Raw genomic sequence first — 26,870 nt, forward strand, 5'->3', positions numbered from 1 at the left:
CATCCATCCATCTATCTATCCATCGTATGTATTTTCTTTCCCTCTGCATAATAATTATTTGTATTATTGGTACTAAAGTCATATTGTTATGCTAAAATGTCTGTACTTTGACCGAAGCAACATTTTGAATGCAATATCTTTTACATGGTGGTGTTTTATTTCAATCTTAACTGAAGTGAAACAGAGTGCTTCTTCCAGCACTGTGAAGTTGTTGTGTAGACTTTACACGTGGTGATAAGTCAGCATCATGGACACAGCGTGATAGTGCTGCCCCCAAGTGGCCGGCTGTGTTATTGCAGAATGAACGACGCTCGTGTCTGCAGACGTGTTGCAGTACTGTCGTGGAACACAACTTTATTCATGCTTTACATTCATAACTTCAGTCACTGAGTGAGAGAAACCATGGAGCTGAATCACTGAGCTAACTGAACATGACAAAGCAAAGTAATACAGAGGAAGATGTTTATGTGTCATCACTGATCTGTTACGCCTGGTGTGTTAATCATTAATAAAGCCATTGGGTAATACTGTCAATGAGAAGTGCTCAGTGGTCAAGCGTGAATACAATTTGACGCCAAATATCTCAGTGACCCGACGGCGTGCTGAACACAGTGAAGTGACTTTAAGGTGCAACCTGACCCATTGACATGAGACGACGTCTCACTTCGCTTTCTGTGTTCTTCTTCTCACCACCTCGGTGGCCACCGACCCCACCGTGGCTCCCATCATGCCTCCGTAAGGCCCTCCCACAAACAGGCCCACCAGCGCTCCCAGCAGGGCCTCCCTCCTCAGGACTCGGGGCAGCCACCTCGTCCAGCCGGTCAGCTTCTCCCACAAGGCCCAGAGGAAAGAGGGAGCCTGGGGAGGAGCTGAGGGCGGGAAAATACTCTCCACATCCACCTCCAGGTCCCCGACGCTCCTCTCCGCCTCCTCCCGGACCGCCTCCATCTCTTCCTCCGTGACATCTCCCGCCTGGTCCCCTCCTCTCCTCCGCCTCACCATCTCCGCCTGCCTCTCTCGCACTCTTGCCTCGGCCTGCTGGTACAGAGGACAGCCGCAGGGTCGCGCCACCCGCTCCACCTTCTCCAGCAGCGCCTCGACGGCCTTCCCCTCCTCCGCCTCCCCGCCGCGGGCCTCCAGGGTGTGGTAGCGCCCGCCGCACCTCTCCACGAGCTGCAGGAGGTCCTTGCGCCACGTGGCGAGGTAGCCCTCCAGCTGCTCGTCCTCCTCCAGTTCCTCGGTGTGGGTGAAGAGCACGACGGCGTTCGCGGAGACCGCGGGAGCGCCGAACAGCTTGGTCAGCGCGTCCAGCGCGTCGGCCGCTCCGTCGGCCGGCTGGTTCACGGGGACGCACAGCAGGAAGACGTGGGGCCCGGGGCTGGACAAGGAGACGAAGGAGGAGACGAGTCGTCTCCTTTCCTCGGGGTCGCAGCCTGAGCCGAACCAGGCCGGACTGGAGACGACCGCCACCTGGAGAGAGGAGAAGAAAACATGAAATCAAGTTAAAAAATAATCAAGCGCATTAATGCTACACATTGATATTACACTGGAATAAAACATAGCACAAGAAGGACTTTGTAGAGATTATATTTACAGTAGATTAAGGGAGGAGTCATATTTAGAACTGGAGGAAGAGTTTATGGAAAGCATGACAGGAAATATTTACATGTACTGGACATTTGCAAAAGTTTGTATGAAGGTATCATATCTGCAATATATACAGGATGTATTTAAATTAAATGATATATTAAAAACATGTAGCATTATATTATGAAGACCAGAAAATATATAGGTCTCTCAAAATCAACCTGCATTAAACCTTAAGTAATTTACTAGATATGATCTTTCATAAGAATGCATCAACATTTATTAATAACATTAGAAACGATGATATGTCAGAAATTGGCATCATTCAGGATGAAGAGGCTCGTGTCAGAGATGCAGATGCTGCAGAAAGCTTCAAACTAATGAGTCACTATAATCACAGAGTAGAGAGTCTCTCCCCCCTCTCCTCCCCTTCATCTCCTCTTCTCTCCCTCCCCTTCATCTCCTCTCCTCTCCCTCCCCTTCATCTCCTCTCCTCTCCCTCCCCCCGGTGTGACGCTGCCTACCCGTCGGCCTGCAGCCTCTCCCCGGTGCTTGCTGCACTCCTGCGTGACGTCAGCGTCCTGTGGAGAGTCGTCCAGGCCCAGGATGGAGCTGACGGCAGACCGCTTTCCCTCCCCGGTCCGGCCGAGCACCACCAGCCTCAGCTCGGCTGCCCACAGTGGAAAAACATGTTACTGGTAATAACAACCATGACGCTGTCCACTGTACATTGTTCATATTTAACAATGTGTGTGTATACTGTGTGTATATGTTGTCCAGAGACGACACAAGTTTTCCAAAAGTGCCAACAGAAGTATTTAAACTCTCATCTCCTCCACAAAGTCTCTCCGTTCAGCTGTTTAGGAGTCAGCTGTTCTACGCGATGACGTCAGTGCCTTCGGGCTTCACTCGGTACCGGTTTCGCATAGTTTCCACGCGGCGGCAGCGCCCTTTACTGTCTCGTCTCGACCTGAAACACCGTGACCACTCAACCGGTTCCTCGTGAGGACGCGCGGACGCGGACGCGGACGCGCGCGCGCGCTGAGCGCCTACCTGAGTGCGCTGCGGGTGTCGACATTTCTGCGGCCGTTCACCGCCGTGTTTCGGGTTGACTTGCGGGCTGGTGGCACTTCCTCCTTCCTCCTTCCTGCCCTCGACTCGACTTTCGGCGGAGGAGAGCACAGCTCCATCTGTCGAGGTGGCTGGTGGAGCAGGGCGGCTCAACACGGGGCCCGCGGACCGGCTCTGGGTCCTATGCGTTTATATCAGCGTTTCAGCCCACAAACCATAAAGAGTTAGGCCCACCCCTTTTTGACTGAATATGTTATTACTTCCATGGTTTAATACAAATAGGCAAGCGTCATATTGATATTTATTTAATAAACTAATGAACTAAAGTCTACATGCCAGCAGCTGTTAGCTGTAGTGAGGAACATCATGAACAAGTAATGTTTACAATAGTTTAGCTTGTTAATATTTGACAACTCAAGAACAGCTGGGCTCGATGACATCATAATTCATGGTGAAAAGTATTCCTTGATGTCTGTGCCCAACGTTAATGGTGATCCATCCAAACGCTCTCAAGACCACGAAGGAACAAAACTAAACGTCAACCTGTAGGATTCATCCTCCGTGACATTCAGTGTGAATGTATTCAGGAGGTTGCTGAAATATCTCAACGTGGCTGTGAAGCCTCATGACGAATAAAAACAATTTAAAAAGAAGATGAAGCAGAAGCTGGATTTGGAAACTGTTTTTAATGTTACCATTTCAGATGTCTGACAGACTTGTTTGAACAGCTCCTGATTAAAACATGGCTGCACCTATAAAAGGTGTTGGTGTTTTTTTTTTCCTATCACTTCTCTACAGAGCAGTCAAGATCTAAACGCACAGTAAAAAATCAAATGTATAAAACAGCAAGGCATGACAGCGCTGTTTGTAAAAGAACCAACGGAGCGGCTGTCAATATATATTATGTTCATCGTGACCAAATGCCTGACATGTTCCTGGACCTTTCGGTTTAAAAAGAATCAAATCGAGTCGATGGGGCACTCGACAGCTAAACAAATGCAAGCATACACTCACTACAATACACACACACACACACACTCATTTATACAACAGCACACTGTACAGTAACAATAAAACTAAGCTGACATGCCAAGAAAGATCAACGAGTTCAGTAAAATGTTTCATTTAAAAAACATAGCAATTACAAAAAAATTAAGATAACGAGGTTTTTAAAAAAATACACTTTTAAAAACGTTGACGCTAGAAATATCCAAGTTTTCCCGATGCCGAGCAAGTGGCTTAAATTAAAGTCCAAAGTCCGAGGGGGTCACCCCGGTTCGGTCAAATCCGCTGACTTCTGACGCCAGATGACTTTGACTCACAGCCCGGGCATGATGTAGGCGATGTTGTCCAACGTATTCGACTGACGGAGAGAGAGAGAGAGAGAGAGAGAGAGAGAGAGAGAGCGTTGTTAGGAGAAGATGCTGTGAAGACGCACACGAGCGGACACCTGTGTGTCGCGCTGCTGCAATGCGCGGTGATGCGACTCACGCGGTCGTTCACCAACGCTAATACTTTACCAGGACGTTTCGAGGACATCCGTTTAACTGTGGGATCTGCGCGGTGAGACAGGTCAGCGGTCCCAGCGCACACAAGATGGAGTCCAGGAGGACGGACAGACTCCCGGACACCGCCACCATCCCCTGGCGCAAAATAAAAAACAACAACCAGTCAGGTGACCCGCTCACACTGGTGTTAATAATCTCCAGAGAGAAAAACCACAGCAGACAGCCGGTCAAGCACGTTAAGCAACTTCTGTAGCTCTGCTCACATGTCTGTGCGCACGTCTTAAAACACACGGCGCTTGCTGACCATTCAACTCGATGAGTTTAGCTGTGGATCCTAATTTTCTACTCACATATAACAAAACATATGGTTAGGATGTTGAAACTTGTATATATGATGTCACATGTTTGAATGTCTTCCCAGCTGTAGACTTTGATCTACTTTCAAAATAAAGCTTTCTATTAATCTACTAATCTGGTTTAGAGGTTAAAAGGCACGTTCACTGCAAATACCATCAAAGCTGATTCTGAAATGCGGTGTGTGCACGCCCGCATGAGGTTATTTACCTCCGTTTCCTGTAGCCGGTGCCCAATCAGGGACAAGGACTCTCCCAGTAGCTGCAGGTGAGCTGCCGCATCAATGGGATCAACCTCTGGGACCCGTGCCGGGGACAGTGATAAAGCGCCAGACGCTTTGCTCGGTGACACCATCCCCGTCGTTGCTCCGACAGCTTTGAATGACCAAACGCACACGCACACGCACACGCACACACACACACACACACACACACACACACACACACACACACAACAGGTATGAGAGCTGAGAGGGAGAGGACAGAAACGTATCAAGCTTTGGAGTTAAAGCCGAAGCTACCTTTGCTTTTGCCCTCGTTGGCGCTCTTGTGTTTGACCGTGGTGGCCTCGGCTTTGTTCTGTTTGTGCTGCAGGTACTGAGCTTTCTGCCGCCAAACCTGCGCCGGACAAACGGAGGGTTCCCAATTTAGTGCGATATTCCAAATTATTCTCTGATATCAATTACAAGTAAGTACCAAAACGTACCAATTTGTCTTTCTCCGGCATCGCCTTCCACACCTCGGCCAACCTTTTGCTCAGCTCACCAAAGACTGCAGATCAGACACACGAACATATCGTTTTAAAATGTGCATTTATCTGAAAGGCCGATATGCCAATCGGTGCCATTACATATACTGTATGTCATGACATCACCCACCTAGTCCTGGCTGTTCCGCATTGATGTTGACTCTGTACTCCTTACAAAAGACCTGATACGCTGTTGTGTTCTTCTTCTTGGGCTAAAGAGGACAAAGAAATGAACTGATGATTAACAAACGCAGGGAAAGAAAAAGAAGCATTGAACAGTTTTTGCGCATTTTTGTGTTAGTTTGAACCCCTGCCACAAAAAAAGCCGTTAGCTGGCTTACCTTATCTTTTTCCTTCTCGTGCTTTTCCCGATCCTTCTCCTCTTTCTTCTTCTTCTTCTCCGTCACTGCATCGTTACCCTGATGGTGGTGTGGAGGGACGGGCGTGCCCATGGCGTACATGGGGCCGACGGCGCTGTGTGTGACCGTGGGATGGGAGTGGCTGTGGCCCCTCGATGAGTCTGAAGAGCGCCATGCAACGATAAAGCGACGGTGAGGACAAATATCGCGAGTGTGCGCAGCAGAGGAGTGACTCTTTGCGTGTGACACGCTCAACAAATAGAAAACTCACCGCCAAATCCTTTGCTGTGCTTTTTGTCCTTCCCGCTTTTCTCCTTGTCTCGGTCCTTTTCTTTGTCCTTCTTCTTCTTGCTTTTTTTGCTCTTCTTCTTCTTTTTAGACATGTGTGTGTACGTATCGTCTATAACCAGTTCACCTGCCTCCAGCTCAGCCCCAGATGACGAGCTGTCGTCTCCCATGCCACCTCCATAATGACCTGTATAACAGAAAAAACACATAAATGCATATTAATAAACAACACAACATCTATCATGGGGGTAAAAAACAGGAGGCGGTATGGTACATTGGGAATCCGGGTGCATTAATAACATTTGCATCAGCAATATCACTGGCGATCCCGGCCGATCACTTCTTGCTAGCTTGTCTGGAAGGTGGATGAATAACGCTACACAGATATGTGAATGAAAGATGGGTTCCCACGAGTCTCCCCTTCACAGACATGCCTACGTTATGTTAAAATCAAAAGTATATCTATAGAAATAGATTCTCCATTCTAGGACCAAAAAAGTTTAGAAACCAAATCACAGCATGACTTCCTCTTCGGTGCTCCTCGAGGTCTTGATGTCTTAATGTGGTATTTTGGTCGGGCTTTTGATCATTTTCATCAATTCTGCAACACCTGATGAAACATAAGTGAGCAGGCGATTTGGCCATCATATATTTCTGTCGTAATGTTCAAAGCTGTCATGCACTTTATCTTTATTATCTATTTCTCTCCCAACCCACACCACAAACCCCCAAACAAAAAGATCCGTATGGATCCGTGTCAGCGTCTACGGTTTAATGCTGAAGCTATAGTTTTGCTGAGATGAACGTAAATCTAGTTGTAAACTACACAGAAAAAGGTGTTCTGGGTAACTGTAGTTCGCAGAAGAGTCAACGTGCACATCTCCCAGATCTCATCAAGTTCTCTCTTTCTTCACATGATAGTTTCCTAACCCTGACCCTGCTTCCTATGAACATGTCCGTTACACTTCCAATCAACTCAAGTCTGAAAGAAACACGTAAACATGTCGGTACCACACCTGCGTGCGTTTGCTTACGTGTCGGAGAAGCATAATTCCAACCCGACTATAAGAAAAATAACATAACTTGTATACCCTGGACATATTTTAGGGTTTTCTTACCTTCCACCTCCACCTCTTTCCCCACTATAGGCAGTGGATCTCGACTCTGCTGCTGTTTTTTCTTGGGTGCCTTCGAGTGCTGCGTCCTGTCTCTGTCTTTCTCCTTCTTTCCGCCTCCTTTGGACGAGTGGGGCGGGAACGGGAAGCTCTCTCCTTCCTCTTTCTCTGGCGACATGATGAGCTTCATCTTCAGGCCGTCGGCCTCGCGTAGCGTCAAGGGTTCCTCTTTGGGAGCCCCGCCGTGGAATAGTGACGACTTTGAGGAAGACGAGGAGTGCTTCTTTGAGGATGACGAGGACGAGCTCACGGGGCGGGAGTGGGCGAAGGAGTGGCTCCCTTTGCTTCCGCCGCCACTGCTGCCCTCGCGCTTGCGGTCCTTGGAGGAGTGCGAGGAGAAGGGCGGGTAGGAGGGTTTCTTGTGTAAGTGCGGGCTGGGGTCCGAACCGGTGGCCAGTGGAGAGGTGATGGCCTGCAAGAGGCCCATCGCCGTGTCTGTCGAGTGGGAGGACGCGTGGGACGCGGGAGTAGGGGAGCGGTCGGCAGACTTGTGCTTTTTCTTGTGGGAAGGTGGACCTGAACCGTCGTGGTCTGAAACAGGGACGATAAAGGAAAAGAAAAAAAGAGTAAATACAGTTGAAGTCATTTTTTGTATGAAGTTAAAAGGTTATTAAACCTCAACCTCTCACCTCTGTAATAGTAGTCATCACTATGTTTCTTCTTCTTTTTGTGCGAGTCCCCTCCAAGCGCAAACAGTTCTGAATCCTGATTTGTGAAAGAGAAACTGGCTTTTCAATTCACCCATTCTAAATATTAAAATGTGCTGCAGCTCCATAACTATTGGTGCATCTCGAAAGCTTTCTGTGATATTAAACCATGTGGTCACATTAGTGTTGACAGATAACCTACCTTGGGTCGTTTTTTTGAAGATTTTCGGACCTGAGCAGCAATCTCCTCTTCCTCTCTTAAGAGATCCTTGTACGACCTCCTCTTCTCTCTCTGGCTACGACCAGCAACAAGGCCTCTGTCTCCTTCCATTCCCGCATCTACAATAAATTAACTAACTCTTATAATCCTTACCTTAAAACATGTATTTTTAATATGTAACACAGCTTCTATGACGGATCTTGTCACGTCTACGTCTCTTGAAATGTGCTCTGCTCCTTGTGCAAACTGGTTTCATGCATCATTGTGTTTCTGACAGCAACACATTTGCATACGCTCGTTGAGTCTGTACAGTGGGAACAAAGTGAAGCCTCATGCATGTACAGGCACACATTACCTAGTCCCCCTTTATTCTTGATCTCCTCAAAAGCCATGGCTCCTGTCAACACGTCTGTCTGTCACAGTGTTTCACTGAGACAACACAAGGCAGGAAACTGACCTGTGAAGTGAACCCCAAGGAAAGCAGATCAAATGAAAGTTACGGTAATAATTCCTGGGCAAAAACAAATCAGAGCAGTTTAACGACACAAAATCACAAACTTGGCCGTTTGTGACTACATATTTCGCATGTCGTAACATATACTAAACATCCACAAAGGTAATCACACGCTTATAGGCACTGGGTTACTACAACTAACGTGGTTTCCGGCTTACACACCGAGCCGTCCGAGCAACGCTGGGGCTGCGGGTAACCTGAACATAACGCTACTCAAAAGTGTGGAAGTGCTCAACCAATGGCTGCTTATTGAAGGAAAATACAAGTTACGCTGTGTTACAATAACGCTGTGGTCTGTCACCTGCAAAATAGTTCAACTAACGACAGCTAAACAAACTCCCGCCTACTTTCATAAAGATACACAAACACACCCCCTCTTCATTCACTTTGAGTGCTTAGCTTCCTAACATTTCCAGCACTCTGAATGGGTCTTGCTGAGCGTGGCCTCAGCTCGCCGGTGAAAGCGACCGAGGAAAGCCCGAGGCTTCCACCCACAGCTAGGCCGCGGCGGCCTCAAGTGCAGATAATAATGTGGCGAAGATGCGTTCAACTCTGCTCGTGTCTGAATCTCCTCTGGGGAGATCGCTTGTGATGTTTACACACGCCAGGAAGATGCGAAATAATGTGTTTATTAAATGCTACTACCTCTATGGATCTCCAATTTACGCGGGTCCGGTCGCCATTTTTTCTTATTATCGGCGAAGCAACAATACGTGTCAACGTAGGGGCGGGGCTTCGGTTACGCAGCCAATCAGCGAAGAGAAGAATTAGCTATTTTATCAATGCACTTGCCTCAGCGCTGATAACTACTGTCCTCTTCTCTTTTTCACACTCATGATCCTACTATGCAATATGACAAATAATGGCTCAATAATTGAATGAATTGATATTAAAACTAGTATTACATTGCAGAAGCGAAAAACCTAGATAAATAGAACATCCATTATTGTTTTGTATAAAAGAAAATATTTGACAAGTATAGCCAAACATATTGATTTATTGTATCACATATATTCCATTTCCAACAAATATCAAATATTTTGTTTACAGTACAGTTCACATACAAACATAACATGCAATACAAGAGAAAAAGGCAACAAGATACAAAGAAGCGGTCAATAAGAAAGAACCAAAAATACAACAGTGAAAACTGTTTAATCGTTTCATGAGAAATGTGTCTTTCAATTATCGTAGAACTTAGCTAATAAAGGCAAGCAAAAAGAGAACATGTCAGCACAGACACAGACGTCTCACACACACGCACGCACACGCACGAGAGTGAAGATCCCACTGCACTTCTGGGTTGGCTTTTGTTATACAAGTTTCCTGTTCTCAATGTATATTTCCCAAAGGGGTCCCTTTTATTCTTTCTTTTTTTTTAAAGCTAACATATGATTATCTTTTCTGTCTATAAATAAATATCCACTGCACTACTGTGCATTAAAATATGAACATCTTTTCGTTTTAACCCAGATAAGAATATTTCTGACAGCATTTTCAGCATAATAGTCTTAGCCCCACAACAATTTCAGAACCTTATCAGAGCTGTACATGCTTACAAAATAATGATTGTGTTATCTTGCTTAAAATGACAGGGAGTTAAAATGTCACTATCTTGTAGCATAATGCTGTAAATAAATATTTAGTATGGAATATGGACAGAAACCCCCAGAACTGCGGTCCGTATGGTTTAGATGTGCTTGTCTGGTCGAGGCTCGTGCCGCAGAGGCTTCAGGTCTCGAGACACTTCTTCTTTTACCTATCCCCCAAATTCTGTTTCTGCAGACTGAGTGATGTAAAACTGGCCAATAAATCAGTCACCTCATCCACCTATATTAAAAAAATAAAGGAAAAATACATACATGTAAGAGTTTGAGTGAAATTTAGGTAAATCCATAAAGAATAATAAATACATTAAAATGTACAAATAAATAATAAACACAAGGTGTGTGGTGTAACACAAGTTGTTTTTAAGCATGCTAATGTGATTTATTAAATAAGTATGTTGGTCTCACCTGCTCTTTGGTGCGCGTGTGCTGCAGTTGTGTCGAAATGTGCTCCAGCCTCTCTTTAGCTTCACTCTGGCCCATTAAGTTCAGGTATTCCCTCAGCATTTGAATGATCTACAAGAGAAAGTCAAAACGTAAAAATCTTTACCATTTGATTGACCTAAAAATTAAGCAACCAGTTGACCTAAGGCCAGACAAGTGAACGCGTTGTCTACCTGTGTGACTTCCCCTCGCAGGGTTTCTAAGCTGCGTGAATCTCCCTCCTGCAGAATATTGAGCTTGGAGCGTGCGAGATGCAGGGGTGTCCTGCCTGCTCGGTCCAGGGCATCCACACGGGCTCCTTGACAGAGACAATAAGAGCACATATCTCTTAGTTACACGTGCATGTATTTATACTGTGTAGAAATAAATATGCTTCTTCAGGGCAACAAACATCTTGAATATAGATCAAATCAATTAAGTTGATTCTGCGGCACGTATTTTCAGCTAACTTACAACAAAGAGCTCTCTTACAATGTGAATATGAGCAACATGTACACAAAGAGGGCTCACCTCCTCTCAGCAATGTGGTGATTACAGGCACGTGGTTGGTACAGGCTGCTGCAGAAACACAGGTGAAAAAAAACATATAAAAGTGTTCGAAAACACTTGTTGCATGCCTAAAAAGTCCCTAAAACGGTTGAGTTTTTGTGTCATTCTGCAGTACATCTTCACATTAGCAGGTGTGGGCCTCCAGCAGCTGCACAGTTGTGAGTCAGAGTTAAACCACCGTCTTGTCATGATCTACTGACCACAGGGCTTCAGGTTTTACAGGGTCGTGGGGATTGTTCTCTTACCCAGATGGAGGGGGGTGTTTCCCAGGCTGTCTCGCTGGTTGGGGTCAGCACCGTGGCTCAGCAACAGTTGCACTACAGACATAAAAAAGAAATTGGGGAAAAAGAAGTACGTTTACTTACTTGCCGCTGAAAATAAAATTCAGTGTACAAGAAACAGGAATAATAATTAACTGCAGCATGTTAAACAACAGTTTGCATTGTACATTAAGTTAATTCCCAACCTACCAATGCTCTCATTGCCGTTGCAAGAAGAGAAATGGAGGGCCGTCCTTCCCTTGTCATCTGCTGCACACGGGTCTGTGTCATCTTGAAGGAGCTTTCGAACTGAAAGAAGAAAAAAAACACACAACTGTAATCACCTTCACCTTACACCACTTGCGAGGCATTTGACTGCATCCCCCTCACTGTTAGTACCTGTGTCGATGTCGTTGCTGTTCGCTGCTTCCCTCAGTCTTTTGGCAGCTGAAGAGAGAAAACATTCAAAATGACAAGTATGTAAATACTGCTTTATGAGTGAATCGCATGACATCCGAGCAACGAACAGAAGCTCCATTCACTGGCTTTTCAGCGTCAAGGGAGGGGTGGGGCACTTGATCTGTACATGTACTGTTCATCAACACCGAGCATGTTATTTACCTGGGATTTTGGCCATCATAACATGATGTACTGTATCTTAATATCATCTCCTGGTATTCACTGCATGCCAAAACCACCTAACACAGGAACAGCTTCTTTCCACTCACATTCACTCTGATGAACAATTAATCCGACACATCCATCTGACTACTTTAATTATCACAAAAAATCCAAAATTCATTGTCCATGCATATATATATATATATATATATATATATATATATATATATATATATATATATATATATATATATATATATACATATATATACACACACACACACAACACACAGTACATATTAGTTAAATGTTAATGTCGATGCTTAGTTTCAGCGTTTTACTTGATATTTCTCGTTTATTTGTATATCATACGTATGTACTGGATTTACAGCGAGTGCAAAGTGTAACTGGAGTCAAATACCATGTATGTGTACACTCACAAGCACACACACACACACACACACACTAAAGCTGATTCTGATATTACACTGATATAACTATCACTGTTAGTGACATGTTGCCACACTGCCTACCACACGCGCGCGCGCACACACACACACACACACACACACACACACACACACACACACACACACACACACACACACACTTAGCTTTAAGCTAAACAAACGTGGTTGCCGCCCCTTACCGTAGACATCTTTCCCCAGGGGGCCGAGGGTCCGCACCACCCTGTGGTGCCGCCTGGCCCGCCGCCCCGCCACCTTCCCCATCTTGCTCGCCACGCCGCCGGCGCCCAGCTCGGCTCGCCCGGGCTCCCACAACAGGTGCAGGTACCGGAGCTCTTTCTCGTCCCTCTGCCCGACTCGACCTACCACCACTTTGCCCTCTCCGGTGCCGCTCATCCCGAGCCCGACGGCGGCGGTGCCCCCGGGGTCGGTCCTCTCCGGGTTTGCGTTGCCCCGCTGCTCTCTGCCCGCCTCCTTCTCCTCCTCCCCCCGGGTCGCGTCCTCTGGTCCGGGCTCCACCATGTACTCCCCCTCGGAGCTGGAGCGGTCGTTATCGGAGGCCGTTGCAACGATTGGGCTCCACCCGTCCATACTTTATAGTGACATGTGGATGTCGTGTTTATGCTGTGGTCCTTACTACTGCTGCCAAGGCGAAAAAGGAAAGAAAGCTAGACAACTTTGAATGTGGCTTCCGCACCGTCAGCGACGCCATAGCACGGCACGTAAACGCAGAACCTCCCTCTTTCAGGGCTTCCAGTCCTCTGTACTTTAAATTGTTTTAATAGCAGAAGACACCCTTCCTTTACAGCACCAAAATGTCCCCTATTTCACGTTTTCTATTATCGCATAGGCAGTAACAGGCACACCCATTGTACAGTCAACAGACCCGGAGCAGGGAGGACCAATCAGATTCCGTGTTGTTCATTAGCTCTCGTCCAATAGAATCGACGCAACCGGGCAGCCAATCAAACAGTCCCTGATCTGGACCAACGGTAGCTTCGCGCACGGGCACATTAAAAGAAGGAGGGAAATAAAAGACTCAAAACATGTATTTGTAGTCCCTCTTTAATATTCAATTCAGTTAATTTTTGTAACCCAAAAGCCCAAATTTGCCTCGAAGCTTTACAATCTCGAGACACACAGCATTCCTCTCCTAAGACCACACATCTGACTAATAAAAACTCCCCAAAAACAGAAAAAAGACCCCATTCAGTATAGAAACAGAGGATCCATCTCCCAGGATGGACAGAAGCAATACATATCATGTAATAAGTTTCATCAGGAAAACCATGTAAAACACAACCTCCACCTATATACCATATAGGACATTGAATTTGCAGAATATAATGTCTGGATCTTTTGTTAGAATTAAAATTAGGAACATGGTACATTTCCAACAATAAGCAATTTCCCAAGAGTTCCCCAAGAGCTCACACATGATAAAAGTTAATTAAAATTTCAGGATGTACAGTCAAGCAGCAACTCAGATTTTCCTCCAATCGTTGTGAATTACTAATTAATGATACTTCTTTGGACCCTTAAAACAATACCAAAATAAACAAAAAAGGACATGAACTCATTGGTTGATTTAGTCGAGACGCATTTACAACTGAAGTTGTCAATTGCCTTATTTAAAGAGGTCACATGCCCTAAAAGGTTGGGAACCACTAATCTGTGTGATGGTATTTTGTCAAGATATTTTATCTTATAAAGGAAACAATATGGGTGGCATGTCTGGCAGACTTCAACAGCATCATAGGCTTAGCGACCAGAGTATGCTCAGCAACCTTTGGCTGCTGTCGGAGGACTGTAATAAAATGAAATTCGGCCTGAAAGAAATGATTGGATGGGTAAGCAGCCTGCACGTATCACACACCTTCATCAAAGTCTTCTACAAACTGCTAGCTTAACAGTGGTGATAACTTTAAATCAAAAATATTCCTTGTTTACATTTATTATGATTAATTGTGGGGCCTTAAAAAAATTTCATTGGAAAAAACCTGGCACCATTTGGCTTGATAATAGAAAATTTAAAAATTTAAAAATCTTGGGTACTCCCAAACTGAGTTTAACACGCTTGAGCAAAACAATCAGAAGTCAAGTTTCTGTCCTGAAGAAATGGAGGCTCCAGTTTGTGCCAGGAAGTTTGGGTATGCAGGCTCCGCCCCCAATGCATCTAGCTTAGCTGAGGCAGAAATCTCCTGATGCTGGACCGATGCCCACTCACTGCTGCGAGGGACACCCTGCCCCTTCAAGTACCCTTGTTGACAAAACAGCGGTGGCTTGCGGTGGGTGAGAGACAAGCGGAAGCAGGAATCTGAAAGACGTGAGAAAAAACAGAAATGAATCAAACTCCTGATCTGTAATGATCAAATCAATGTATTAAAAACATATTGGAAAGAAGAAAGTAGTTTGTAATTCAAATTGTAAAATAGTATTTGCATAAACAGACAGCTTTACCAGCATAGAAGGTCCTGAGATCAGTCTGGAGACAGTGGTCCAAGAAGCGCCGCAGTGGCTGGATATGAGATATGGGAGCCGACCAGTCTGTGATGAAGTCCTCAACCATGGCGTGGACTAGCTTGGGCCTTGGTAAAGACCAGGAGGAGGGACGCAACTTCATTTCTTCCACTGGGGAAAAATAATATGAAATTATTACTTGAACCTTAATTTAGTGCTCGTTCTGTCGAAACTGCAGTAATGCTACTAAAACAAAATCAAAACGTTTAATGACACAGCACTTCTACTCACCAGTTGGAAGTGTGTCATAGTAGTACAACACAGGGTGCAGAAAGCTTGAATGCCACGCGTTCATCCAGTCTGTGTTCGACCTGGCCCGTCCTAAATAGTCAATTTTTTTCTTCCCGTACTGAAACACCACAACTATCAGTCCGTGGTGGGAGACCTCGTGGCCCGAGAGAGAGGAGAACTGAGGCAAAGCCTGGATCGGAAACTCTTCCAAGTATTCAAAGTGAGAGCTGAATCACGGAGAGAAGAAAGCACCATAAGAGGACACCGCAACAGGACGAGCACAAGAACTGGACCTTTTCGTTGGTGAAATATGAATAGATAAGCGGTTATTGCAATTCAAACAGCCGATTTTACACTTAAGATAAAGTAGGTCAAAATATCTCTAAAAAATAAAACCCTGATACTGAGGAATGGTGTAAAGCAGATGCATTGTGTCAAGATGCCTTACTGAGGATTTGATCTCCTTTACATTCATGAAAAGTTTGGGCGTCCAATACTACTGGCGATATCAAAATAACACGCTTACCCCCGAAGGAGGATAACGTCCCCAAGCACCTCAAACATTTGGTACAGCCCAGAGGCCTCGTTGATCCGCTTCAGAATCTGGGACAGCAGCTGCGTTGTCGGCATTTTCGTCGATTGCCACGGGTTGCTATGATAGCGCCGTTCAAGCACACGATGTATAGATCGCACTGTAGCAAAAAAACATAGTGTATTTAATAACCTTAATTACATACCACACAACCGTACAAATCCTCTGCATTTAAATTGCGACCCACGCGGTCGAGTGTTCACGGCCCACATTCGAGTATCGACACGTCATGCCGTTGGAATCGGACCACAGAGACGACCGAGATGTCATGGCCGGAGTGGAAAGGACTTTCACCTGTGTATCGGAAACCGTGGATGAAGCTGCCGGCAGAGAAGCGGTAGTCTCTGGAGTGAGTGGCGGTTCCCAGTACAAACAAGCCAGGAGTTTTCTCCCCTTCATACCAGGCAGTCAGCTTCGGCAACCTCCCTCTGGCATTGTCGCTGTTCATCAGGCGGGCAGATCTGGGGAGATTTAAGTCGACAAATTAAAGCAGCTCCATTCAAGAGAGGGCAGTCCATTACTTAACGATCAGATTTGGACACCACACAAAAATCCTACTGCGTTACACGAGTCTGTACCTGTCAAATATGCTGAAGTTAAATCGGAATCCAATGCATGAGATCACCCGGTCGTAAGGTAGTCGCAGAGAGAAGTTGTCTTCTGCATGGGATTCAGAGTTGATCGCTTTTGGATCGCGTCTTTGCACGTACAGCTCCCCCTTCTTCTTGGAGCCCGGTCTCCTGCCTTGATCCTTTACTTTAGTGATGGACACGGCTTCCACGGATCCTTCCAACAACCCATCTAGGGACTTCAGTTGATACGTGTCGATAACCTCGTTATTCACAGCTCTGAAAAAACAATAGGTCACATTACAGGAAAAGTGCTGCTCCAATGCAGACGAGTTTGGGAAGTTGACATTAAAAAAAGCATCAGTGTAGAACACATATAGGGTGCCGCTCCCATAAGGCGCACTACGCGCTGTGCGTAGGGCACCAGGCCCTGGAGGGAGGGAGGGAGGGAGGGAGGGAGGGAGGGGGGGCAAAAAATCTGCAACAACAAAAATCTGCATATAATAATTATAATGCAGATATTATTTTAGTATAGAAATATTAGGCACCTTTTAGTTATTTGTATATCACAGTTATTTGTGTTCACACCAAACGCGGCGCGAATATAAGCGCGCCGCATTTAGTGTGACCAGCCTTTTATTGTCAAGCGCGTGAACTGACACGGTAGATGCGACGTGAATATTCACGCCGCGTTCGGTGCGGATGCAGCATTAGGGCAAGTTAATGCATTAATTTCTCCGCGCGCTCCGTGAGCTCGTGGTGGTGCTGTATGGCGGAGTGGTCTCGGTCTGTGAAAGCAACTCCCGGGACACTTTTTTCCTCAGTGTCCGCCCGTGATCTGGACTCATATATATATATATATATATATATATATATATATATATATATATATATATATATATATATATATATATATATATATATATATATATATATATATCCATCCATCCATCCATCCATTTTCCGCCGCTTATCCGGGGTCGGGTCGCGGTGGCAGCACACCCAGCAGACCGACCCAGGCTTCCCTCTCACCCGCAACATTTTCCAGCTCGTTCTGGGGGACCCCGAGACGTTCCCAGGCCAGCCGGGAGATATAATCCCTCCAGCGTGTCCTGGGTCTTCCCCGGGGCCTCTTCCCAGTTGGACGTGCCTGGAAAACCTCTAATGGGAGGCGTCCAGGAGGCATCCGAATTAGATGCCCGAACCACCTCAGCTGACTCCTTTCGATACGAAGGAGCAGCGGCTCGACTCCAAGCTCCCCCCTGATGTCCGAGCTCCTTACCCTATCTCTAAGGCTGAGCCCGGCCACCCTACGGAGGAAGCTCATTTCGGCCGCTTGTATCCGCGACCTCGTTCTTTCGGTCACGACCCAGAGTTCGTGACCATAGGTGAGGGTTGGAACGTAGACCGACCAGTAAATAGAGAGCTTCGCCTTCCGACTTAGCTCCCTCTTCACCAAGACGGACCGGTACAGCGCCTGTTTTACTGCTGCAGCCGCACCGATCCGCCTGTCGATCTCTCGCTCCACCTTACCCTCACTCGTGAACAATACCCCGAGGTACTTGAACTCCTTCGCTTGGGGCAGGCATGTTGTCCCCACCTGAAGGGAGCAATCCACCGGTTTCCGGCAGAGAACCATGGCCTCGGATTTGGAGGCGCTAACCCTCATCCCTGCCGCTTCACACTCGGCTGCAAAACGCCCCAGCGAATGCTGGAGGTCACGTTCCGAGGAAGCAAATAGGCCCACATCATCTGCAAACAGCAGAGAGGCGATCCCGAGGCCCCCGAACCGGATTTCCTCCGCCCCCTGGCTGCGCCTAGAAATCCTGTCCATGAAGGTCACAAACAGGACCGGTGATAAAGGGCAGCCCTGGCGGAGGCCAACACCCACCGGGAACGTGTCTGACTTAATACCGAGGATACGGACACAACTCCTACTGCAGGCGTATAGAGACCGAATAGCCCGTGCCAACGGATCCGGCACCCCGTACTCCTGCAGCACCCCCCACAGAACCCCCCGAGGGACCCGGTCGAAAGCCTTCTCCAAGTCCACAAAGCACATGTAGACTGGTTGGGCAAACTCCCAAGACCCCTCCAGTAGTCCCGCAAGGGTAAAGAGCTGGTCCACTGTTCCACGACCGGGACGGAATCCGCACTGCTCCTCTTGAATCCGAGGTTCGACAAGCGGTCGGAGTCTCCTTTCCAGCACCCTGGCATAAGCTTTTCCCGGGAGGCTGAGTAGTGTGATACCACGATAGTTCGAGCACACTCTCCGGTCCCCCTTCTTGAAAATGGGAACCACCACCCCGGTCTGCCAGTCCATGGGCACTGTTCCCGACCCCCATGCGACACTGAAAAGGCGTGTCAGCCAAGACAGCCCAGCAATGTCCAGCGCTTTCAGCATCTCAGGGCGGATTTCATCCACCCCCGGCGCCTTGCCACCAAGAAGCTCTTTAACTACCTTAGTGACCTCTGCCAGGGATATGGGTGCACCCACCCCAAGGTCTTCAGGCACTGCCCCCTCCCCAGGGGACATGTTGGCCGGGTTTAGGAGTTCCTCAAAGTGCTCTTTCCACCGTCCGACGATGTCCCCAGTCCGAGTCAGCAGTTCCCCTCCCCCGCTGAGAACAGCCTGGGGTAGGCCCTGCTTTCCCTTTCTGATCCGCCGGATGGTTTGCCAGAACCTCTTTGAGGCCAACCGAAAGTCCTTCTCCATGGCCTCCCCGAACTCTTCCCATGACCGAGTTTTAGCATCCGCTACCGCCGCAGCTGCAGCCCTCTTGGCCTGCCGGTACCCATCAGCTGCTTCAGGAGACCCCTGGGCCAACCAGGCCCGAAAGGCCTCCTTCTTCAACTTGACGGCTTCCCTCACCCCCGGTGTCCACCACCGGGTTCTCGGGTTACCGCCGCGACAGGCACCGACGACCTTCCGACCACAACTCTTGACAGCAGCTTCCACAATAGAGGCTTTGAACAAGGTCCACTCGGATTCCATGTCCCCAACCTCCCTCAGGATGCGTGAAAAGTTCTTCCGGAGGTGGGAGTTGAAGACCTTCCGGACAGGATCCTCAGCTAGACGTTCCCAGTTCACCCTCACAACACGTTTGGGCTTGCCAGGTCTTTCCAGCCGCCTCCCTCGCCATCTGATCCAACTCACCACCAGGTGGTGATCAGTTGACAGCTCTGCTCCTCTCTTTACCCGAGTGTCCAAGACATACGGCCGCAGGTCAGATGATACGATTACAAAGTCGATCATTGATCTTTGGCCTAAGGTGTTCTGGTACCAAGTACACTTATGAACCACCTTATGCTCAAACATGGTGTTTGTGATGGCCAAACCGTGGCTAGCACAGAAGTCCAACAACAGAACACCGTTCGGGTTCAGATCGGGCAAGCCGTTCCTCCCAATCACCCCCCGCCAAGTTTCACTGTCATTACCCACGTGACCGTTGAAGTCTCCCAGGAGAACTATAGAGTCGGCAGGAGGCGCCCTCTCCAGGACCCCTCCAACCGACTCCAAGAAGGCCGGATACTCCGAGCTGCTGTTCGGTGCATAAGCACAAACAACAGTCAGAGCCTTACTCGCCGCAACCCGAAGGCGCAGGGAGGCGACCCTCTCGTTCACCGGAAAAAACTCCAACATAGCGGCGCTCAGCCGGGGACTCGTGAGTATCCCCACACCCGCCCGGCGCCTCTCACCCTGGGCAACTCCAGAAAAGGACAAAGTCCAACCCTTCTCCAGGAGCTTGGTTCCAGAGCCCTTGCTGTGCGTGGAGGTGACCCCAACTATATCTAGCTGGTACCGTTCCACCTCCTGCACCAGCTCCGGCTCTTTCCCCGCTAGCGAGGTGACGTTCCACGTCCCTAGAGCTAGTCCATGCTGCCGGCGAGCGGCTCGCCCAGGTCTTCTGCCTGGTCTGCCGCCCGGTCTGCATTGCACCCGACCCCGATGATCCTCTCCGCGGGTGGTGGGTCCACGGAGTGGCTGCGGCACCATGTTGTTCTTTCGGGCTAAGCCCGACCGGGCCCCATGGGCGAAAGCCCGGCCACCAGACGCTCGCCGACGAGCTCGCCTCCCAGGTCTGGCTCCAGGAGGGTGCCCCGGTTTCCCTTGTCCGGGCGAGGTGACTAAGCTGTTAGTGCTGCTTTCCATCAGGGTTTTTTGAACCGCTCTTAGTCTGGGCTCTCCCCCGAAACCTGTTTGCCTTGGGAGACCCTACCAGGGGCTGACGCCCCGGACAACATAGCTCCCAGGTTCACTGAGCCACTGAAATATATATATATATATATATATATATATATATATATATATATATATATATATATATATATATATATATATATATATATATATATATATATATATATATATATATATATATTTAAAAAAAAATGCTAAACAGACTATTGGTACCAAATTAAAACCTTTAAAACATATATATATATATATAAATATAAATATATATATATATATAAATATATATAAATATAAATATATATATATATATATATATAATATATATAATATATATATATATATATATATAATATATATATATATATATAAATATATATATATATATATATATATATGTAATATATATATATATAATATATATATATAAAATATATATATATAAAATATATATATATATATATATATAATATATATATATAAAATATATAAATATATATATAAATATATATATATATATATATATATATATATATATTTTATAATTTAGGAGAGTGACGCCAACAGAAATAACTAAATCTTTAACGCTACCTGACATCTCCGACATAATGCGTTTGCCAGGCCAGTCGAATGGGGCTGGCACTGTACATGTGCACCAATTTCGTCCTTCCCAAGATATTTTGGGCGGTTTCAAAAGCTGAGTTCCCCTTGCCCAGAATAAGCACGGTCTGGTCCTTGTAGTCCTCGGGGTCGGTGGAGATGGAGTCGTAGCCCTCGACGAACTCGGAACCGACGAACTCAACCTTCTGAGGATCCCACAGACCCGTGGCCACCAGGAGGACGCTGGGGAGGGAAGAGAGAGGACAGAGGAACTGAAGCACTCCCCAGATTCAAACAACAGTTAGCCCGTCACCTCAGGTGCAGCGCGGCAAACTACCTGCAATTGTAGTCAGACTCGTGCTGATCGGTCAGGACGTAGCTCCTCCCACTAGGTGACAACATTGCCCTGATCCTCCCGATGTCCACGCCGTACCGGACTTTCAGCCCGAGCTCCTTCTCGAACATGGACAGATAGACAGGGAGGGTGTCGGCGTGCGGGAAGAAATCCCGGCTCACCTGCTTAAACAGGAGGTCGGCTCTGTCGCTCAGCAGCGAGTTCCAGTCGTGGCGCATGTTGAACTCTCGGTTCTGGCTTCCCGTGTAGATCTTGTTGATACTGATGAGCTTCCTGTGCCGGGGATACCTTGAAGACACAGCGGAGAAAGGCACCGTGAAAAGGTGATCGAGGCGGGTCAGACTGTACAACGTGGCCTCACGGAGCGCCCTACTTGTTGAAGAAGCTGCCCGGCCTCGAGTTCCTCTCCAGGATGACGTAGTCCCGTTTAGCCTTGGAGAGGAAATATCCCATCTGCAGCCCAGAGGGCCCAGCGCCGAGCACACAGTACTCATAGCGGCGGGGGCCGCTGGGGTGATGGTTGTCGTCGGGAGAGCATTCGATGCAGCCAATCAGGATGAAAAGGACCAACCAAGGGAGCTTTAGATCCATAGCCTGTTGGAAGCAATGTGGTAGAAGTGTGAGAGGACAGCATAAGTCAGGAAATAGATGAATTAACGTGGTTGTAGCCACAGACATTTTTTTCCATCATTTTATTAAACTGTCTATTGCACGGGTCACTCGCTGACGAACCGCGGTCCGAACCCAGACGCCATTGAATCCGGATCCTGGACCTATGACTGATTGTCAACTTTTAATAATTCTCAACTATCAGAGTGCTAATATTTAAACCGGCGCATCTTTTCCAGCCTTTTCGGCACTCGTCCAGCGGACCAGGAAACACTGACCAATCACAGGCATGTAAATCACATCAAGTGATGATACTGGATAAGCTTGCATGAGACAGACGACAGGCGGCATAGTCGGTAAAGCATAGTCGGTAAAGCATAGTCGGTAAAGTGTTCTCGAAAAAGAGAAACGTGGACAGCGAGATCAGAGTCTTCAGCCAGAGTATTTAACCAGAGTATAAAATGTTCATTCTTCTTAAAAGGCAGTTCCAAAGTTGTATGTCTCATGTGTTCAGACAATATGAAAAGCTTGATGTGAAGCTTCGCTATGAGATAAAGCACAACACAAGAATCTAAGAGCCAATATCACATTTTTAACACATTCATTCACTGTCCAACAGTAATGTCAACGGAGACTACAGAGCTAAAACAAGAGGTTCAGTAACAGATGTAGTACCTTACACACATTTTATAAGAGAATAATATGTCCTGGCATTAACTATATTTAAAAGCTACAAGGCAAAGACAAAGTTACATTGAAATTTGTAAAATGAGTACTTTATTTTAAGATTTTTTTTTTTTTTTCAAAACCTTTCAGTCATGTTTTTTTTTTTCCATTGGTAAATAAACGGCAAATATACGCCACCGGACAGCTTCAGTCCCGCATTTCAATCACAGCCATTTTCATTTGTATCCGTGAAAAGAGAAAAATATAACATTTAGTGTAATCTGTGCTCTGGAGCCTCGACTCTCCCGGCTACAGTCGCCTCTGCTGAGCGGCTGTAGTTCAAAACTAAAGCTCATTGAACAATACCTGCGTTCAACAATGGGGCAGGAACAACTACGTGGTCTTGCTGTCACCAGCATCAATGCTGAAGTGGCTCAGAAGCTCATCTGATGACCCAATTAGAGATTTAGCAGCAAACAAATGCAGACGTGTGCCTCTATAGAGCCTCCAAAAACTGGTGGAAATGCTTGATCCATACAGAATAGCATTATGGCTCTCAAAAATTAAGTCAGTTTCATTTTGATAAATTGGTCAAAGAGGATTTTGCACTTTACTTGAAAGTGTATTTTAGCCGTTTAGCCGACTTTGCGTCCTCTAAATCTTTGTTTTATTTAAGAAGATTGACTATTCTGGTTTGTACATATTATTTAATTTAATGTATGCGTTTACTGAAAAAAAGACTGTGCTGGTTTGGTGTTAAAGAACATTTAAACTGGCAGAGACACACTTGTTGCCCCCCCCCCCCCCCCCCCCCGCGGGGGGCACCAGGAAGGAGGTGCACTTCGGGCACCAACATGGCTAGCAGCAGCACTGCTCCTCGCCTCGTCTTTTAAGCACTGGACCATTTCCTACGAGGAGAACTGGAGGAGCTACAACTAGCGGCTCCTCCGCTCGCTGCAGGAGTTCACAGCGTCAAACAGGACCGGGGTCTCCGGTAACGAGCCCCGCACCCGGCACTCCACCAACTCTGAGGCCGACGGTACGTCTCCTTCCAGCGGACGAGGCGGGCGCCTTCGTCCGCTGGAAGGAGACGCGATGTCGGCTGAAGTTATCCCACACAAGCACGTCACGTTACCTTGTTGCAGTTATTTCCGGCGGTTCCTCGCGCGCATCTATCGTACCTGTCGAGACGGCTACATGATGGTCACTAGTTTGCATTTTACTGCGCGCGTGCGCGCGGCGGCCCTCTCTCCCCTCCCTACCCTGAAAAGTCCACGAGCCGCTTTCACCTTTCTGGACAACAAACATCCCAAAAGGAGGGCCGCTCGCTCGAGGGGCGGCGCTGGAGAACATCGTAGAACAGAGCCGAGTAGAACAAGTCCCCTCTTTAACCCTTCATCGTTCAAGTAAGCATGCTGGGTCACTTTTTTTTTGGTGGATGACTTAGTGAAATTAGTGAAATTACGCCATGAAAAACGTAGGCATTGTATATGATCATGCGCCCCTTTTACGTCGAACCTAATGTGTTATTCATCTTTTCACTCGAAACAAATGAATACAATTGCTACATAAGAATATTTAAAAGATTGTAGCTCCATCTGCTCCTCGACAGTAAAAGCCGATGAAGGTTAAACATCTAGAAATCCTCAAAATTAGATTTTAAGGGGTTTAAGGGGCTTTTGTGCGAGTCCGAGGACGTTAAAGACTCTGAAGACCAAACAGTGACAAGAAGACCAGCTCAACGTGAAGAGCTTTATTTCTCTGATGTTTTTTATGGACACAATACTCACTCCATATTCAGAAGCCTGTCATTGTGTAACATTTCCCTCTTCCTCTTTGTTCAAAATAAGGATATAATATTTAACATACAATCTTGACAATCATATTCATTATTCAATATTCATTTTGCATATTAACAAAATGGTTGCCATGTGTTTGAATGACACCATTATTGCAGGTTTCATGATTCATATCCATTTCATGTTTTACTTGCAGTTCAACCTATTTCAGATTTGATGAATTTAACATTTTCTCATTCCATATTTCACTTTTTTTTTTGTATTAATGACTTCCACAAATGATATTTGTGGTATATTGCTCCTTTGCTGTTGATAAAGACTTCACACTCACCTTCAGGGAGACGTTCGTTGGGTGAGCACGAGGAAAGCACACGTCCTTCTGTTCAGCAGCTTCTGGGTTTCTGAAGTTTGCAGCAGGTGTGTGTTAGTTAGTGGTCCACTGCGTCAGCATATCCTCAAGGATGTTTACAAAAGGCAAATTGAAAATTACCAGGGGGCAGGTGGAATGTTGACTTTGTGTTACATGCAAATGATTGTCTCTAGTCATGGTGTGTCTAAGTGCATTAGCAAGTACGGGTTTAAGTATTTAGATCCTTTGTGGAAGTAAAAATGACGCTGCGGTCTTCGAAAACGTACATTTAAAAGTCCTCTGACGTGCACTGTTTGTTTATTTTTTATCCCCTTAAAAACTGTGCTTATCATAAAGTGGACATTACATATATTTAAAACCATCACTATTTTTGTGTCATTCCCCATCTTGTCTCCTTACAATTCTTCTTTTAGAAACAGGTATAGATGTGATCAGAATGAAATGATACAGCAAGTGAAACAAATATATTGTTACGGTGAGATCAATTTCACCTTTTCATTAACAGTGGCAGTGCAGACAGTTTTCAGCTGCCTTCAAAGTATTAACAGGAAGTTATGGAATAAAATACTTCTTGTTCGTTCCGATATGTAGTCTACTTGTAGTTTTCAGTTCATGTTTGAATTTATTCATGTGATTATAAATATATATATTCATGTAAAAGTGTGTGTCGCTGCGTACTTTGTTGTTTTTATGTCTGCCTGTGAAATATATTACTGGTTTTGATGTGCAGTTATACAAATACGATTTTGTATTATAAACCACACAAAATTTGTTTTTAGATTAAACCTGAGACAGATAGTCAACAATCCAGCGTTAAGTATTACAACTACACTTAAAAAAAAAGGATTTTCTACAACACGCTGTCGGATCTAAAAGCCAATCAGCTCTCTGATGTGGCGGGAGCCAGGCGTTTCCCATCATGCACTGGGCCAGCCGGGCCGGTGGAGAGCTGCTGCAGCGCCTGCCTCTGAAATCGACGGCCGCCTTGCGCTCGTGAGAGTATCGTTGACCACGTGTGCATGACGTCAGAGCAAGCCGGGAGCAAGCCGACACAATTCTAACCGGCATGCATTGCGCGCTCTGTGATCAAGATCACAGAGCAACCATGGAGTCAAGATTTAACCAGAACAAATTGTCACGACATGCCCTGTACCCACAATATGAGTTTAGAAACATTCATTCATTGAGTACAAGTTATCTGTAACTTTGCCAGTTCAAATGAACCCTTTAGAGAATTTGATAGCGCAAAATTGGGCTGAGGCCGAGAGCCCTGCTGCACCACACAAAACACACGCAGGGGACCTTTATCGTTAAGGCCTTAATCTATTGCTATTAAATACGGAGAGTCATATTTTGTGTTACTTGCCAGAGGCATGATGTGTTTCAGGGTGTGAAGAAGGAGGCAGCGAGCCATTCCCTCTTTGGTACACAGAATAGTGTCAGCTGTGGCAACATGGGGTTGTTCCAAGCAAAGAGGTCAGAGGTCGATTATCTAAAACTGTGTATGTAGGTTGATTCGGATTTGTTATGCATGTTTGCAAGGTGTACCATATGTTAGGAGTATTTAAAGGTGTTTCTATCTGACGCGAAGGTTTGGAGTACAGCTTTTGTAACTTAACATGTGAAAAGAAGTGAATGGTTTCAACTGCACTTATGGTGCAAACCAGAGCTTGTTAATTGCAGGCAGGGTGATGAGGAGGAAGATTGTTGAGAAGGAGGGGTTCACAATAGTTTTGAGATTGAAGGACAGATATGATATTAGGAAAATAAAAAAATAATTAAGTGGGACAGTCCCACCACTTTTAATGTGCTTCAAATGCCAAAAATAAGGACACATTGCTGCAGCATGCAAAGGGGAACATGAGTATGGGAAATGTGAGAGTGAGACAGAGCTCAAGTGTGCAAATTGCGGAGGTGCACATGGTGTGGCCTTTGAGGGTGTGAGG

The 26,870-nt window shown here is 46.3% G+C and overlaps 4 protein-coding genes across 5 annotated transcripts; all 4 read right to left on the reverse strand.

The window, feature by feature from the left end:
* Nucleotides 1-326: 326 nt before the first annotated feature.
* On the reverse strand, nt 327-2,777 carry si:dkeyp-69e1.8 (uncharacterized protein LOC100001340 homolog). Its single transcript, XM_068579198.1, has 3 exons — nt 2,641-2,777; nt 2,112-2,257; nt 327-1,470 (listed from the first exon to the last, which is right to left on the reverse strand). The coding sequence occupies exons 1-3, from the start codon at nt 2,663-2,665 to the stop codon at nt 661-663; spliced, it is 981 nt and encodes a 326-aa protein (XP_068435299.1). The 5' UTR covers nt 2,666-2,777; the 3' UTR covers nt 327-660.
* A 548-nt stretch (nt 2,778-3,325) lies between these two features.
* hmgxb4a (HMG box domain containing 4a) lies at nt 3,326-9,179 on the reverse strand. Its single transcript, XM_068579197.1, has 13 exons — nt 9,116-9,179; nt 8,312-8,413; nt 7,939-8,075; nt 7,719-7,794; nt 7,033-7,620; nt 5,898-6,101; nt 5,609-5,787; nt 5,398-5,479; nt 5,226-5,290; nt 5,041-5,137; nt 4,731-4,894; nt 4,179-4,301; nt 3,326-4,021 (listed from the first exon to the last, which is right to left on the reverse strand). The coding sequence occupies exons 2-13, from the start codon at nt 8,346-8,348 to the stop codon at nt 3,977-3,979; spliced, it is 1,797 nt and encodes a 598-aa protein (XP_068435298.1). The 5' UTR covers nt 8,349-8,413; nt 9,116-9,179; the 3' UTR covers nt 3,326-3,976.
* A 272-nt stretch (nt 9,180-9,451) lies between these two features.
* On the reverse strand, nt 9,452-13,244 carry ankrd54 (ankyrin repeat domain 54). The gene is made up of 8 exons (XM_068578764.1): nt 12,601-13,244; nt 11,730-11,777; nt 11,541-11,639; nt 11,316-11,387; nt 11,032-11,079; nt 10,695-10,819; nt 10,486-10,593; nt 9,452-10,300 (listed from the first exon to the last, which is right to left on the reverse strand). The coding sequence occupies exons 1-8, from the start codon at nt 13,007-13,009 to the stop codon at nt 10,226-10,228; spliced, it is 984 nt and encodes a 327-aa protein (XP_068434865.1). The 5' UTR covers nt 13,010-13,244; the 3' UTR covers nt 9,452-10,225.
* Nucleotides 13,245-13,465: 221 nt separating this feature from the next.
* On the reverse strand, nt 13,466-24,936 carry foxred2 (FAD-dependent oxidoreductase domain containing 2). 2 transcript variants are annotated; one of them, XM_068578641.1, is made up of 10 exons: nt 24,886-24,936; nt 21,854-22,074; nt 21,463-21,768; nt 21,117-21,368; nt 16,340-16,609; nt 16,056-16,222; nt 15,696-15,861; nt 15,170-15,396; nt 14,879-15,049; nt 13,466-14,735 (listed from the first exon to the last, which is right to left on the reverse strand). In XM_068578641.1, exons 2-10 carry the CDS (start codon nt 22,069-22,071, stop codon nt 14,509-14,511), a joined length of 2,004 nt encoding a protein of 667 aa, XP_068434742.1. In that variant the 5' UTR covers nt 22,072-22,074; nt 24,886-24,936; the 3' UTR covers nt 13,466-14,508. The 2 variants fall into 2 exon arrangements, with proteins under 2 accessions (XP_068434742.1, XP_068434741.1); XM_068578640.1 differs by lacking the exon at nt 24,886-24,936 and adding an exon at nt 23,891-24,039.
* Between the last annotated feature and the right edge of the window lie 1,934 nt (nt 24,937-26,870).

The sequence above is a fragment of the Clinocottus analis genome, unplaced genomic scaffold, assembly GCF_023055335.1.
Source record: "Clinocottus analis isolate CAN_PGR_092001 unplaced genomic scaffold, fCliAna1.0.p SCAF_16, whole genome shotgun sequence".
Classification (NCBI taxonomy): domain Eukaryota; kingdom Metazoa; phylum Chordata; class Actinopteri; order Perciformes; family Cottidae; genus Clinocottus; species Clinocottus analis.

Bases quoted from the DNA above. Each gene is read 5' to 3' on its own strand.
- foxred2 (XM_068578641.1), bottom strand. From the start codon at position 22,071: ATGGATCTAAAGCTCCCTTGGTTGGTCCTTTTCATCCTGATTGGCTGC. The intron at 16,610-21,116 runs GTAGCGTTAAAG...TTGTTTTTTCAG, and splicing joins CATTATGTCGGAGATGTCAG to AGCTGTGAATAACGAGGTTA. The intron at 15,862-16,055 runs GTGAAAGTCCTT...TTTTTGCTACAG, and splicing joins CCACGGTTTCCGATACACAG to TGCGATCTATACATCGTGTG.
- si:dkeyp-69e1.8 (XM_068579198.1), bottom strand. From the start codon at position 2,665: ATGTCGACACCCGCAGCGCACTCAG. The intron at 2,258-2,640 runs GTAGGCGCTCAG...CACTGTGGGCAG, and splicing joins GACACCCGCAGCGCACTCAG to CCGAGCTGAGGCTGGTGGTG. The intron at 1,471-2,111 runs GTAGGCAGCGTC...TCCTCTCTCCAG, and splicing joins GAGAGGCTGCAGGCCGACGG to GTGGCGGTCGTCTCCAGTCC.
- hmgxb4a (XM_068579197.1), bottom strand. From the start codon at position 8,348: ATGGCTTTTGAGGAGATCAAGAATAAAGGGGGACTAG. The intron at 7,621-7,718 runs GTGAGAGGTTGA...TCCCTGTTTCAG, and splicing joins TGATGACTACTATTACAGAG to ACCACGACGGTTCAGGTCCA. The intron at 4,302-4,730 runs GTAAATAACCTC...ATTTTGCGCCAG, and splicing joins ACCGGCTACAGGAAACGGAG to GGGATGGTGGCGGTGTCCGG.
- ankrd54 (XM_068578764.1), bottom strand. From the start codon at position 13,009: ATGGACGGGTGGAGCCCAATCGTTGCAACGGCCTCCGATAACGACCGC. The intron at 11,778-12,600 runs GTAAGGGGCGGC...TTCTCTCTTCAG, and splicing joins CCTGGGGAAAGATGTCTACG to CTGCCAAAAGACTGAGGGAA. The intron at 11,640-11,729 runs GTACTAACAGTG...TTCTTCTTTCAG, and splicing joins CAGCAACGACATCGACACAG to TTCGAAAGCTCCTTCAAGAT.